The 14,807-nt window shown below is 31.9% G+C and overlaps 1 protein-coding gene across 2 annotated transcripts; it reads right to left on the bottom strand.

Annotated features, from left to right (window-relative positions):
* Window positions 1–8,615: 8,615 nt before the first annotated feature.
* On the bottom strand, window positions 8,616–11,780 carry LOC129288999 (UPF0481 protein At3g47200-like). 2 transcript variants are annotated; one of them, XM_054925833.1, is made up of 3 exons: window positions 11,639–11,780; window positions 10,336–11,159; window positions 8,616–9,474 (listed from the first exon to the last, which is right to left on the bottom strand). In XM_054925833.1, exons 2-3 carry the CDS (start codon window positions 11,145–11,147, stop codon window positions 8,796–8,798), a joined length of 1,491 nt encoding a protein of 496 aa, XP_054781808.1. In that variant the 5' UTR covers window positions 11,148–11,159; window positions 11,639–11,780; the 3' UTR covers window positions 8,616–8,795. The 2 variants fall into 2 exon arrangements, with proteins under 2 accessions (XP_054781808.1, XP_054781807.1); XM_054925832.1 differs by lacking the exon at window positions 11,639–11,780 and having other exon boundaries at window positions 10,336–11,191.
* Between the last annotated feature and the right edge of the window lie 3,027 nt (window positions 11,781–14,807).

Raw genomic sequence — 14,807 nt, 5'->3', positions numbered from 1 at the left:
AGATTCAAGAGTGGGGAAAACTGTGGTTTGAGAGTGAGTCCTATGATCTTTGGCCGAATCAAACCTCATAATTAGTGAGCTTGGGTAGTCTAGTCACATGAACAGAGCCTTATTTGATGCTATAGCCCATATGGTTTGATCACACATATGTGTTTATATGACATGTCACATGGTTGTTTAAGTTTGTGGCAAGTCGTGATAATAAATTGGGTCACTATCACATGTCTATGTGTCTTATGGTAATATACCATGCGATTTGAGATTAAATTTATGCATATGATTTTAAATGAGGAATGACAATTTCGTGTTACATGTAATAGCACTTATATTTCGAGAAAAAATCAACTTCAATTATTGTATTTGTTCAATTGATATACAACTGCATAAGTTAGGTATACCTTGGTTATTGAGTGGCTGACCCCTCTATTTCAACATTTTACAGGCTTAGGAATATGCATTCCTACTGTAATGCCTCTAGAAATCATTTATTTTTTATAATAAATTAAATATTGTCAATTAGGATGCATTGTTTTACACTTGTACTATATAATTGTTTATGATGTCTGGAATGCATTTTGGGCCCTAGATGTTATTTATGTTAATTGTAAATGTTGATAAGGTCAAAATACTAGCACAAGTATAATAAGGGTTGTTTTAAACATAATATGAATGATTTTGATGAAATGTAATCCTAAAACCTCTCCATTATGTTTTTGGTATTAATGGAATTGAGGAGTGAAAATTTGATATAATAGTGTATATGTGCATATGGTGTATTGTACAAGTAGTCCTAATTCTAGTGAGTATGGTCTAGGTGTTAAGAATGGCTTTTGGCATATGTATAGGGCTTTTGACGCCCCTTTAGTTATAAAAAGTGAGAAAAATTGTGAAAATGTGTTTGAGTATTCAACTTTCTAGTATGACTTGATTTAGAAGTGAAACATATGCCATTAGCTAATTTATGTTACAAGCTTTTCATAGGCACCTAGATCATCTCATTTGGATGTCAAATAGAGAAATGAGGCTTGTTGAAAGTTTCCCAGGTTTGCTATCAAATGACAGCAAAAATGCTATCTGATAACATGCAACACGCCGTAATACATGGTGCCTATCCCATGACACATGGCACAGAGATGAACTTGGGGTCTTATTATTTCAAATTACGAACTTGATGATCTTCTTAGGGTTAATACCTTGATTACCTTATATTATGGTTTTAATTGAGATTAGATAAAGGAGATATTTCAACTTGGCTAGAGTTTACAGCACACGTCACACATGCCATGGCGTGTGGCGTAGAAAGTAACTACTCATATTTTTGGCCTAATGCACTATGGCATATGATGCATACACTGCAACAAATGGCACAAAACCACATTTTTTCTATTTTTCTCCCCTTTTGAGGTCTAGTGTCCCAACTCCAGTTTGCACCCAATCTTAAGGTTACAACCACTACCCAATAAGTCTATTAGTTCTCTTTAAACATCCACAGGCCATTTACCACATTAATTTACTTAATTACCCTTAATTAGTCTAGCTAAACAAAATGTTAATATTTTAAGATGTTACAATTTTATCCTGGGCTCATATATACCATGTATTATATCCCTCAATATATCTACATTCAAGATTTGTTCTTATACAGGTGGAATGTTAGCTTATTCTAGGGTGACTATCATGCTCGTCGAGCCTCTTGTGTTGGTATACTAGATGTAGCATAAGGGATTGTTAACCAGGTTAGTATTAGAAAAGTAATGAGGGTTTGGATTATTACTTACTTGGTCGCGGCCTTAAGGACTTGTAGTAGATTTAGAAGTCCCCCTAAGCGGCACATAATTATAGCCAGCCTCATCAAGTCCTCCTTTCATAGATGCAGCTATGTTTCTCATACCCTCTTGCAAAGCTTCAATCATAGCTTGCTGGAGCTCGTTTTCTTAATGCTATATGGATTCTAAAGAAAGGGCCTAGAAATGTTGTTCTCCTATGTTTTCCTATCCATCTAGCCCTGAATCCATTTCAAAAATTCCATGAAGCATTTATTAAAAACAATTAAAGAAGTACTAATGTCCTTACCTATTTTAAAGGCCTGATTTGTATTGTTGCTAGATGGTACTAGAAACAAAGGCTCCTGTTATCCTATCCCTTTAACATCATATGCCATTGGTCCTTCAATCTTTATAGGTGCTAAACCATCTCCTATCTCATGAGAACTAACGAAAGTTTTCCCATTCTTATCCTTACACTATCTGGGAAACCTTTCACATGTGTCCCATCGGGCATGCCATAAATTGTTCGTGGTAATGTGATTCTAGGAGTGTCAAAGACACATGGTCTCAATGTAGGCAAGGGTTCCTGGGCTTCTTTACTATAGGTTATCCGAATGTGAAGATGCAATAAATGTTTAAAGGAAAGTAATTTGATTAATGGCACAAGTTTATACAAAGTTGCAGAAGTATAAAAAAGTGGAGAAGAAAAACTATATTCCTAAGTCCAAAGTAATGTAAAAGGTAAAATAGAATGACAAAGCTTTAGCGTTTTGTGTTTGTTGTTTGTTATTGTCATCAGTTGAACCCTATTTAGAATGCTCCATTAATGCTGTATATTCGTCAAACAAGGAGCCCGGATGCTTTGTGTCAAACTATCTGCTCCACTTGGCACAGGCTTGCAAAATTCAAGGCATGTAATGTAACATTCTAGATTTCAATTTTGGGAATTTTAGGTATTTAAAAGGGTATAATGTTAAAATTAAGTGAATTTTTTATTTATAATGTTTTGGGAGACTAACGTAGCTCATGGATCATTAGACAGCCTTAGAAAAGGGCTAGATTAGAGTTTGAGCATGCCGTGGCATGAAAAGAGGCCCAAAACATGTCTAGGCATCTTTATGCCATGCGCCACAATTCACGTGTAAAATTAGCATTTATCAAACTCGCGAATTAAACCAAAACTTAGAAGAGGGAAAGAGAGAACTCAAAGAGGCAATGAGCAATAACTAGTGGGTGCTAAGGCTCAACCTTAAGATTACTTTAAAAGTATTTGGAGTAAGATTTAGCTTTAAAGAAGCTTCCTACACCTCTCCCTCTCCCTGTATTCAAATTTTTAAAAGTTTAGGGTATTTTGGGATTTGTTTTCAGTTGTTCTTGGGTAATGGATGAACCCATTAGCCTAGATAAGGTCTTAGGGAGTTAAATCAAGCCTCTAACCCTAGGTTTATAGGTTTTTTTTTTGGATTTGGAATTTTTAGCTTTGAGTTGGATGAACTCTAGGTAGAATTTGGGAGATTAAGAGCAATATGGCTAATGAAATGGTGTTGTTTAAGTGCTTGGCTATTAAGTATTGTTCAGGCTAAATGAAGGTTTTTTGGTATGATGGGTACCTAAATTTGTGTTAGAAATAGGATAATTAGTGTGTGGATTGATGATTAAGGGTTTAATCTTATAGATTAGCTATTGCTTAAGCATTGTAGTAGTAGTAAACACGTGTGGAGCCATTGTTTGACCATAATAACCCTTTTAGTGATAAAAGAGTTGAGGTAACTAGATTGTCTAAACTCCCCATTTGTGTGTTTGGATGGTTGTGTGATTGCTTTTAAAGCTAATGTTCTTGTTTTGTACTAATATAATATTAAAATGAAATATTTATGATTGAGAAACTATGTGAAGTGAAACAGAAACTTATGTTTTAGTGTTGTAGTTTTGTAAGGCCAAATGATATTTTAAGTATAATTATTTCTGAAACTCTATGGTTCAAGTAGAAATGAGCATTTTGTGAAATCTATATGTTTATGACTATGTTTTGGACCATTGAGTATATGTTTGGCATGATCATTATGAGTGGGTGGGAGTTTACTCGAGTGTGTTGGTAGGGACATTGTTTGGAAATCTATATGGTACACTAGCATCGTGGAGGCCCTGGTGCTCTATATTACATTGTTTAGAAGTTTCAATACTACGAAAGGTAGATTGGGCATCGACACCACTAGTATTCATGGACAAGGGGAGTCTGTGGTCCATAGTGGGTGAAGATGCTCTTGGTCGGGGCTGCCTCTTATAATAGTGAGCTTGGGCCAGTCCAATCACATAGACTTGGTCCTATCGAGTTCTCAGCCCATAAACTCAGTCGAAAGATATAAGGAGGGTATAATGTGGTATATAGATTATGCATATCATATTGTATGTATATGTGTAGATAAATGACTTGATATATGTTTATGATGCCACTTTATATATGTACTATCTATTCTCACACATAAGTAGTTTGATTAGATTATTTAGTTATTGAGTCTTCAACTCACCCTATGGTTATATTTTACTCATAAAGGCTTTGATAAAGCCAAGGAGGTAAAATCGAGCATTGAGGGAATTAGCTAGTATTTGTGTATGCCCTCCTCCTTAACTCAGTTTTGTAATGAATTATGTATCGTATGCCAACTTAAGAAAAATGTATGTCTTTTTGTATGCATTTGCATAAATTCGATTGTACTATAGGGTATCTCAGCCTTAAATGTTTTATTTGTGTTGTAATGGCTATGAGAAGTTGAGATACTAGTGCAAGTGTTAGTATTGTGTTAGTACGATGTTTGTTTAACCATTTACAAGATGATTGTATGTTTTACTCCTTATGGTAAATATGGGGTTTTAGTGGCTAAATCTTGTCTGGAATGTTGTTATTGTGGTTTGAATGCATGTATAAATTGTTTGTGGTCCATTTGAATTGAGTCAAGTGGTTCCACAGTTATTGACATTTGGTTTGGGAGCTTGGACACCTTGGTTGTTGTTCTGGAATAAAAATGTGCTAATTTGGGTTATAGGTTTCCAAATTTCATTTGGTCTAATATTTAGGTGTGAGATTAGTGCCAATAGCTAGGTGGCTTTAAGAGCTACATGTGGACACTTGAATCGATCAAATCGAACATCGAATGACGAAATGGCACGCTCCAAAAATTGGCTTGAAGTGTTGTCATGATAACAGTTAGCTATCATGACAGAATGTGCATGCCACTTTGCATTGACCATTGTGCCGCAGTGCTAGGCACAAAGAGGGATCTTTCCCTCTGTGCAGTCCACAACGACTGATAGAAAATTGCACCGTGATGCGCTATGCCATTTCTAAAAGAACATTTCAAATTTCTTATTACTTTTATGGGATAATTCTCTTGCTTTCATTGTCATTTAATTCATTTTAAATTATAGTTTGAGGTCAAACAAACTTTTAAAAAGGGTTTTTTGAGAATCCCAACTTCTTAACCTTTTTATAACCATTGTATTATGATAACCATTTTTAGGGGATTTGATTAATTCAAGTTATCATAGCAGTGTTCCATGTTTGGTGTTTTATATATTTGGTAATGTCATGGCTGATGTTACATGTACAAGGAACTGTTCCATGTCTAGATAACAGTCCTTTAGGTGAACCGAGCTCTACTTCATTTGACAACACATTGGGCCTAACTCTTCGTTTCCTGTTATTTTAGGCTTTATTTGTGTGTAGACATCTTGGACCCAAACAATTACATTGAATTTAAACTTATTAAATATATTCTTTGATATGCCCCCATCAAGTCTAGTGAACGATATTGTGAATAGCGCAATTTTCTATTGATTTATAATCAATATATATTGATATTGATAGCTTAATATTCAACATGTACTTAAGACACATTATGCCATAACTCGTGCAGTTTTTAAATTAAAAAGAAATAAAGAGGGGAGTAATTTTTTTTAAGGAGAAAAAATATTAAATATTTTATTTATTGAAAAAAATTAAAGTGCAATACCAAATTTGCAATCCATGGCAAAAAAATGAAAGTAAAATAAATACTGTTTGGGTAAAAGTACTTTCTAGAAGACAAAAGTTGTTTGGGTAATATTTTTTTTTAGGAGATAAATTTTATTTAAGACTCCTCAATCACATTTAATGAAAATGAAGGCTCCTTAAACTCTAAAAAGTCAATTAAGACTACGGGTACTGAAGTGAAATTAAAATACAAAATAAAATTACCTTATTGTCCCTCATTTTCTCTAATTCTCTACTGAAGTTGTTTACTAATTTATAGAAATTGTTTGTCCCATTATTGAATTTTGATTTTATTCCAAATGTTTTAATTATGATAAAATGAATTGTTCATTCTCGAAGTTGTTCATTGACTTACATGAAGTTGTTTATTAACCTACAAGAGTTGTTTGTGTTATTACTAAATCTTAATTTTATTCCAAGTATAATATAATAATGGTAAAATGAATTATTCATTTTCTTATATCAAGTTGTTCATTAATCTACAGGAATTGTTTATGCCATTATTGAACAACTTTATATAAGGAAATGAATAACTTTCTATAAATTAATGAACAATTTCATATAAGAAAATAAAGAACTTCAATAGAAAATTAGGGCAGATGAGGAACAATAAAGTAATTTTACTATGAATTTTAATTTTACTTCAATACCCTTGGTCTAAAGTGAATTTTCAAAGTTTAAGGGGCCTTCTTTGTTATTAAGTGTGGTCAAAGGGCCTTACATGAATTTTTTTCTTTTTTTTAAATGAAACAACAAGTGGGAGAAAGTAGATTTGCTCAATGTGACTTTGGAAAGCTTTTGAAATGTATATGTATATAGTATTTATATTACCATACTACCCTCATTTGACCATTTTCCCTCTCTTCCCGTGCATCAATTCGTCTGCCACTTCCGTTTTTTATAATATAAGAATTTTGTCAGCCTCTTTCTTATATTATATTAAAACCTATTAAACTTTTTAATTTTCTATTCTTAGTGTATTTAATGTTAATTAAAATTTTCTCCCATATTTTTCAAATATTTCTAATATGAAACATTTGTTTAACAAAAATTACAAATCATAAAAATCAATGTCATTTTTTATAATTGTATATTTAAAAGCATTTTTTTATTTTATATAATTCAAAAAACTTTTAGTTTGCTAAATCAACTTTTGAAAAAAATTATCTAAACATAAATTTTGTTACAATAATTAACCTTTATTAAATTGACTTTTCTCAAACAAACTTTTAGTAAACTAACTTTTGGTTAATAGAAAATTAAAAACTAAATGGACACGAAGTCATTTGAAGTTTAAAAGATTTGGAAAATGTTAGTGCTTGTTGAGAACAGAGCCTAATTTGATGATCATTATCCTTCAAATACAAATCAATTGTAGAGCTTTGTTCGTAATGTCATAATCTAATTTGAAATAAAGTATACACAATATAGCCTTCCTGAAGCAGTCAAGATAAAAATCCGAGGAGCGAATTAGACAAGATTTCTTCCGTTATATTTAATTAGAACATGTCTGAACCATATTGGATTAGAACCCAACAAAATAAAGTCCTTCCATTTTTTGCTGGAAATAAAATTCAACATATGAGACCACACATGTAAATAATAAAAATGTATAGCCATTATTTAATTAAGCCTTATTAATGTGATTTATTTAAATTAAAATTTTAAGGCTTAGGGGCACAATTGTGCTATAATTAATGTGCAGAGATCAAGGAGACATTTGTAATTTGTTGAGAGGCCAAATCATAAATATCACAAAATTAAGTCTATAAATATGGGTCATGATCACTAGATTGGCTAGTAAGGCGGAACATTTTACAATCTCCCTTATTGAAAAATCCAAAAATTCTCTCCGCTAACAAATTTAGAAAATACACCCGTTCCTAATGAAATATCAAATCAAGTGATGGATTCTGGGATGCTTCTATATTTTATCTCTATTCCTAAGAACTGATATAGGACTGATCATATGAGATTATATACATTTGATTTTGTTTTTATATATTCTATTGCTTCTTCAAATTCTATCATTTTTTTTTACTTTGTGAATCCAAATACTCTAACTATCATATTCATAAATTTCTGACTAGGAATCTCTATGTTGCACCGGGGGAGAGATCATTGGATTCCATTGACAAAAATAAATCCAAAATAGAACAAAACCATTATATTCATGTATAAAATTATAAATATTGAGAGATTTTTCTGGATGAATAATTAAGTTCCTTTTCCTCCAAATCTGATTTAGGAAAATGATGATTTTTTTTTAATTAGTTGAAGCTCATTATTTTTGAAAAGGTCAGAAACTCAGGAACCAAAAAATAAGTCCAGTATATTCAAAACCAGAGGGTGGAATAATAGGATATGCAAACCACAAGGCTTTTGTAAGTTGACATTAAAAACATGATCTCAGCGCAATTACATCTATGACCTTCTCCACAACGAACCTAAATGGTCTGTTCAGCCCACCATGTAATCATTATTCTAGAATTGTCTCTAGGGCTACGTCTATTATATGTTCCAGCGCTTGTATCACGTGACAGTACTCAACTTGCACAGTATATATACGCCTCCTGTACACTTTTCATTTGGTGGCAATGCAATTCTTTATTCAGTCACTGTTACTTGCTTTATAACTCTCTAAATTGCGAGTTATTCAACATCCAAAGGGATGATTTTGAAACAAAATATATGGTTTTATTTACTGTTCCATTCTCACTATGATGATTTTGCGCTCTAAAATCAAGGACAGATTCCAACTCAACAATAAAATTAATATAACTGAAATAAAGTAACACCATGCATCTGTTTTTGCCACAATGCTTTGTTTATACGCACACAAAAGCGCGCATATATATTGATAAATAACTTTAGTAATTATGAATCTACATCACGTCTTCGATACATTTCACCGTTCAATTTTAACGAGTAAATAACCAACTAATGAATTAACAATGCTATATCATAGGACAACCATTACAAAAAAAAAAAAATCCAATTCAAAACCAAAATGGCGGAGACCCGTGATGTAAAATTACAGAATTATAAACTCGACAAAAGTTGAAAATTGCGAATACGAGGACAACAATTCCAACCACAGTTGAACTTGCTCTCCAAGGATCTCGAAAGTACACCAACCTCAGTGAAGCCATTGTATGATTCCAAACCTTCTGGTAATGTCTATCCAGATCATTTATAAGGTCTTTATAACATGTCTTATCTGTCACAACATGTTTGCAGAGACTATTCACCAAAGTTGCTACTTCCTTGTCGCTCCCAAGGTCATGGACAATAACTTCCTTCTCAACCAGCAATTCAACATCTTCTTTGGTGTGAATGAGAGAGTCAATGAAAGAGACATAGTTGCAGATGTAAGGATGATCTGCATAGTGACATTGCTCAAGGGCTATGAGGTTTCTGATAACACATTCTGTTGTGTTGTCTATTTTTAACTGTGGGATTTGTAAACGGGCTTTGAAGCATATGAATTTTGATATACAACCCAAGCACAGAAACTTGCTCAAGATTGGATTTTTCTTGAACTTTATGTCAAGCAAGTTTTTGTCAAACGTTTTCTCGAAGCTCACTCCTGCTTCCCGCAACTTTGTTGCAGTCCTAAGAACACAACAAGATGATCCTTTTTGGCGGAGAGTCAGATTCTCATAGAGGTAGAAGTACCTAGTCAAATCAAATCCTCACAAAAATTTGTTAGCCATTTGTGTTTCATTATTATGCCAGGAAAAATATAATTTTTGGTTCCTAAATTCGTTCTTAATTATCAATTTAATATTTAAACTTTATCTCAAAATAATTCTCTCTATAATTTATTGACTTATAACAACTCAATTCTCATAGTTTTCTTCTTTTTTTTTTTAACTCAATACTACTTAATCTTGTGTTTCATTATTATTCTATTGAAAAATATACTCCTCCTGGTCTTAATTATAAGACAAAGTTTTAAAGTCACATTTTATCCTAAATATAAGGTGAAGATTGATGTAGTCGTTTATTTTTTTTTCAATATTATCCTTCGTCAATTGCACCAAATGGTTAGCAAGCTTTTAATTCTTAGATATATTTTATTGTGTGGTCATTAATTTCAGCAAAGGACAAACTTGAAAAGTCATAATTTTTTCTTAAAATTTAAGAATATTAACTGTCATTCTAAAGTTCGTCAGCTTTGCTCTATAATTAGGATTAGAGGAAGTAACTTTTGGTACCTGAACTTGTTTTGAATTATTAATTTAGTCCTTAAAATTTGACATAAAACAACTTAATCTTTATAGTTTTTTAACTCAAAACAATTTAATTGTTGTAGATTTTGAACTTCTTACAACTCAGTTTATAAAATTCATTATATTAACTCAATAAATTATAAGAGCTGAATTGTAGTTAAAATTTAAATAGAAAATCGACAACTTATAGAACGTTTAAAAAGGTAATTAAAAGTTATATTATTTTATGCATAGATTGGATTCTCGTTTATTTTGTATCTCTTTCCACTTTATATAAATAATAGATAGGGGTAAAAGTATGTACCTAATCATATCAGTAAAGTGCATTGGTTCAGTAATTTTCCACTTTTTCTCTTCTAAGGCAAACCTGTACGAAGACTCCTTCTGAGACGACGGAACTGAAGAATCTTTGCCCCGTTTTGGCTTTGGAAGTTTGTAATCCCCACTTGATTTCTCAGCTTCATCGTGATACGATTTGCTTTTTTGATAAGGATGAAAACACCTGAAGTAATCATAGGCAAGTTCAATAAACTTGCCACGCCTTTCAGAGTCTGGAACCACAGTTGTATACAGCTTATCCAAGATGAACAATGGAATCTGATTTTCAAGCAGCAACAAGTCCCTCTGAACACTCTTGTTCAGCCATGTTTGTTTCAATAGAATATCATCTTTGTGATGTCGTCGTAGTTCTGGATTGTTCATTATCAGAAAAAGCTCCATGATGAAAACAGAATCCAAAAGAATGATTTCCACGAACTCATCCTTACTGATTAACTGAAACCTGTCTGCATAACAATGGCGTATAGCTTGTTCTTCAGCTTCAAGGTACTCTTTGTAGACTTTCATGGCTTCCTCATTTTTGAAGCGATCCCAGAAGTAACCAAAGTATCGTAGTTTCTGGTGTTGCATTGGATTCAGATTTTCATGGCCATAGTGAAGAGGTCCTATGGAAATCAACTGAGGAGTGTAGGCTTCCACGTTCACGTTCCGAAGACTACATGGGACTCTGTAGATGTTACACTTGGATGTGTTCAGAACTTCTGGTTCCTTATTGATGTCGATAATGTGACTCAACATCTGATAAATATTGGGGCTTGATGATTCACAAGACGCCATTGATATCCCCACCTGTGAGGGAAATGACGACGGTTCAAATTGAGAAGAAACTCACATATATAGCACCTTGTCGCTAAGACAGAGAAAGACAGAAGAAGAAGAAGAAGAAGAGAATATATTCTTCAGCGATAGAGTTATTTGAGTAGTGAATCTCGTGTCTCAACCACAAATTTAAAGCATTTTAATACATTTACCACAATACCCTCCTGCGAGTTTACCAAGATATTTTATAATTAAGCTTCAAGTTCCAGAAATGTCTAAAGGAAGATGAATCATAGAAGAAAATATGAGGTACTACTTTTGTTCAGAAATTTTTGTGTGGACGAACTGAAAGAAATTAAAATGAAACTAGAGAGAGGATAGAGATGGAGTATCATCATTCTAAGGATGGAAGAAATTAATCAAGAAACTGATATCGATTAGCGAACATACACTCGAACAATTTTTTATTTTTTTAAAACCGAATAAAGAAGTGTGCATGATTATCGAACCTAGAATTGCTTCTGGTTTCTACTCAGAAAATATCCTTTGTGTTGAGAGTAATCTAATCTGAGTTCCAAGCACAAAACTCTTTGCTGTTTTAAACTGAAGAAGACACCGACCGTATGATCTGTTTCTTTAGTGTTTTTGGTGTGCGTGTGTGTGTTCGTACTGGGAGATTGCAGGATATACACAAATAAGATTTTATGTTTTCTTTCCGTGGCTATAAATCTGGGATATAAATAGAGATAAAAGTTATACTTAATAAATTTGTAAAATTGAGAAGCATAATAATTATTTTTAAAATTATTAAAATTAAAATGTGAAGAAAAATAAAATTATGCTTGATATTTTTAATTTTTATTAATTTTTTCATCATTATAAATTTTTCTTAATTCATTATTTTTAAAAATTATAAATCCAAAAAAATTAAAAGAATTAATTGTTTCCAGCTGGGCCAGTTCCTTTTTTTTTTTTTTTGGTGTTCGGGCCAGTTCCTTTTTCTCCCCTTTGGATTTACCGATTTGTATGGCATGAAAGTTTTTCGGTCAAAAATAAACAAAGAAATAAAAAGTAAGAAGTAGACGTTTCATTGCCAACCGGCAACTAATGGCGTAGATCAGACCATGCCTTTTCTAAAAACAAAAACAAAATAAAAGAAAAGAAAAACGGGGGGGAAAACCATGACTTTAAAGAATATAGTTACCTCTAGCCATATTGGCTCCTTTAATGGAAGACAGGCTGGAGTTGCACTGTCTTTCTGTCTTACTTAATTACTTTAAATTTTTTTTTTTTTCCTCCATATTCATTTTTAAGTGATGTTTGTTTATATAAAACCAACACATATAAATTAAATATATACTATTGATTATAGTCATTTATTAATTTCAAATGAGCTACGGTTAATTATATAAGATTACTTTTCAAAAAATGAATGAATAGTTATTTATGCAAGACTAATATTTATATAATTAACCGTGTACTATCAATGTTTATAATTTATTCATTTTCAAATTAATTATTATTAATTACATATGATTAATTATCAAAACTTTAAACGAATGTTTGTTTATGCATCCATAAAATGTTAGAAATAATTAAGTTTTTTTCATCACAAAATCTTATTTTTAGATAGATATTTGGAGGTGCAGTAAAATTTAAGATTTTTAAGGTTCTTTTTTATATAAAATCTCTGTAAACGTCTTTAGATAATATTTTCCCCATATATATATATATATATATATTTTTTGGGCATACAGGCTTCCTGGCCGTTGACTCAAAGTCAGACCTAGGATAAAAGAGGTTAATTTGATGCAATTGCTAAACAATTCCCGAAATTATTTGATTGCTGATATAATTGCAAACATTGTATTGCTGGTTATTAGATTTTGTTTTACTAGGGAGAGTATCAATGAAAAACTTCTGAAAATATTTAATATCTTATAAGAATCTAGATGATTGAATACTTGTTAAAATAAAAATTTCACTTGTAAATTATTAATGTTTACTTGTTAGCAGTCTTTTATGAAATTAAATTGATTCTAGGATCATTTACTGATATTCTCCCCTTTAATTATTGTTGATATGACATCAAATTAAATAATTACATGTATGGGATGTTTTAATCATATAGAATTGATCTAAGACAAATGACAACTAAAGAGCCCATAAGATCATTAATTATAATTAAAGACTCTAAATTATTAAAATTTTAATAATGAACCATGGTTCTTATTTGAAATTAAAAATATATGAGTTTACAAAATTGTTCTTGGTAGAAAACACCAAACGCATGCATTTCTCTAAGGTGAAAATTGAATTTTGGTTCACTACGTTGACCTCCTTCCATTAGACTACTAACTCTTATTGGTTTATTTTTCATATTTTTAATATACACATGATAATAAACTCTAAACAAGAACATGTTACTTATTTCTTTTAGATTCACGTTTAATAAACTCTAGAATCAAATATGTTGTTAAAGTTTTTTACTTTTTATTATGTACAATTATAACATAAAATGTATTGTTATCAATATTTTATGACCCAATGTTAACATTTTTTATTTATGTGCTTTCTAAATTAGCTTTTGATTTTTAGGGTTAAAGTGAAATTTTATTCTTAAACTATATATAAAGGAGCAATGTTACTCCTAAACTATTTAGTGTAGCAATGTTCCCCTTGAACTAATTAAAGTAAAGCAATGTTGGCCCCATCAAAACACAAACATACTGTTAACATAGTGAGATATTAAGGTTTTTATATCATCAGCTGATATTTTATGTACTTCTCTATCTATCTTCTTGGGTCCAAATACTAAAAATACCTCCCGAGAATGCTCTGTATGTCAGAATTACCACATTGTTATCAACACCCTCAGCTCCAACTAAAATTATTTGTCATTCATGCTCTATATCCTGTATATATCGTCGAATATTAGGTTGAAGCTCTTGAACCTGTCTTTGAGCATTGGCTTTTACACCTTCTCATGAGAACTAAGACCCTTCGAGGTCAGGCAACTTAGAATGTTACTCCATGTTTCTCTTAGTTTGTGTTTGGATGGGTGAATTTAAGTTGAAAATTTAAATTTAAAATCTCATATTTAAAATCTCACATTTAAAATTCTTACATTCTAAATTATTTGTTTGGATGATATAAAAAATTTCAAATTACAATATTAAAATTCTTTGTTTGGATCTAAAGTAAAATTTTAAATTTTAAAGTCTATATTTGAATTTAAAAGAAAATTGAAAGATTAGTCAAACTCAATGATTCAAATACCCAACTTCCAATGGGATCGGACAAACAAAGCTTACTAGGACTATGGCACCGATGATGACCGAGATGGGACCTTCGACTTCTACCAAGACTAGACCGTTGCAACGATGAAGACTAGACAGCTAACATCTACTAGGACTGGACCAATGGCGATGACTTACACCGAATGGCCGACTTCTACTGGGACAGGATGGTCGACTTTCACAGTAACCGGCAATGATTGGAATCAAAAGACAAACTTCCATTAGGACTAGACCGATAGCAATAATGAGGACCCAACTGCTGACTTCTACCAGGACCATATTGACAATAACAATGGGGATTGGATGATCGACTTTTATAGGGATCAAATAACGAGACCGGAAGGCTGACTTCTATTGGGACCAAACTGACAATGAAGAT

This window comes from Prosopis cineraria, unplaced genomic scaffold (genome assembly GCF_029017545.1).
Source record: "Prosopis cineraria cultivar Desert tree isolate PC_DT_omini unplaced genomic scaffold, ASM2901754v1 PC12, whole genome shotgun sequence".
NCBI classification, from domain to species: Eukaryota; Viridiplantae; Streptophyta; class Magnoliopsida; order Fabales; family Fabaceae; genus Prosopis; species Prosopis cineraria.
This window is presented reverse-complemented; position numbering and strand designations above follow the sequence as displayed.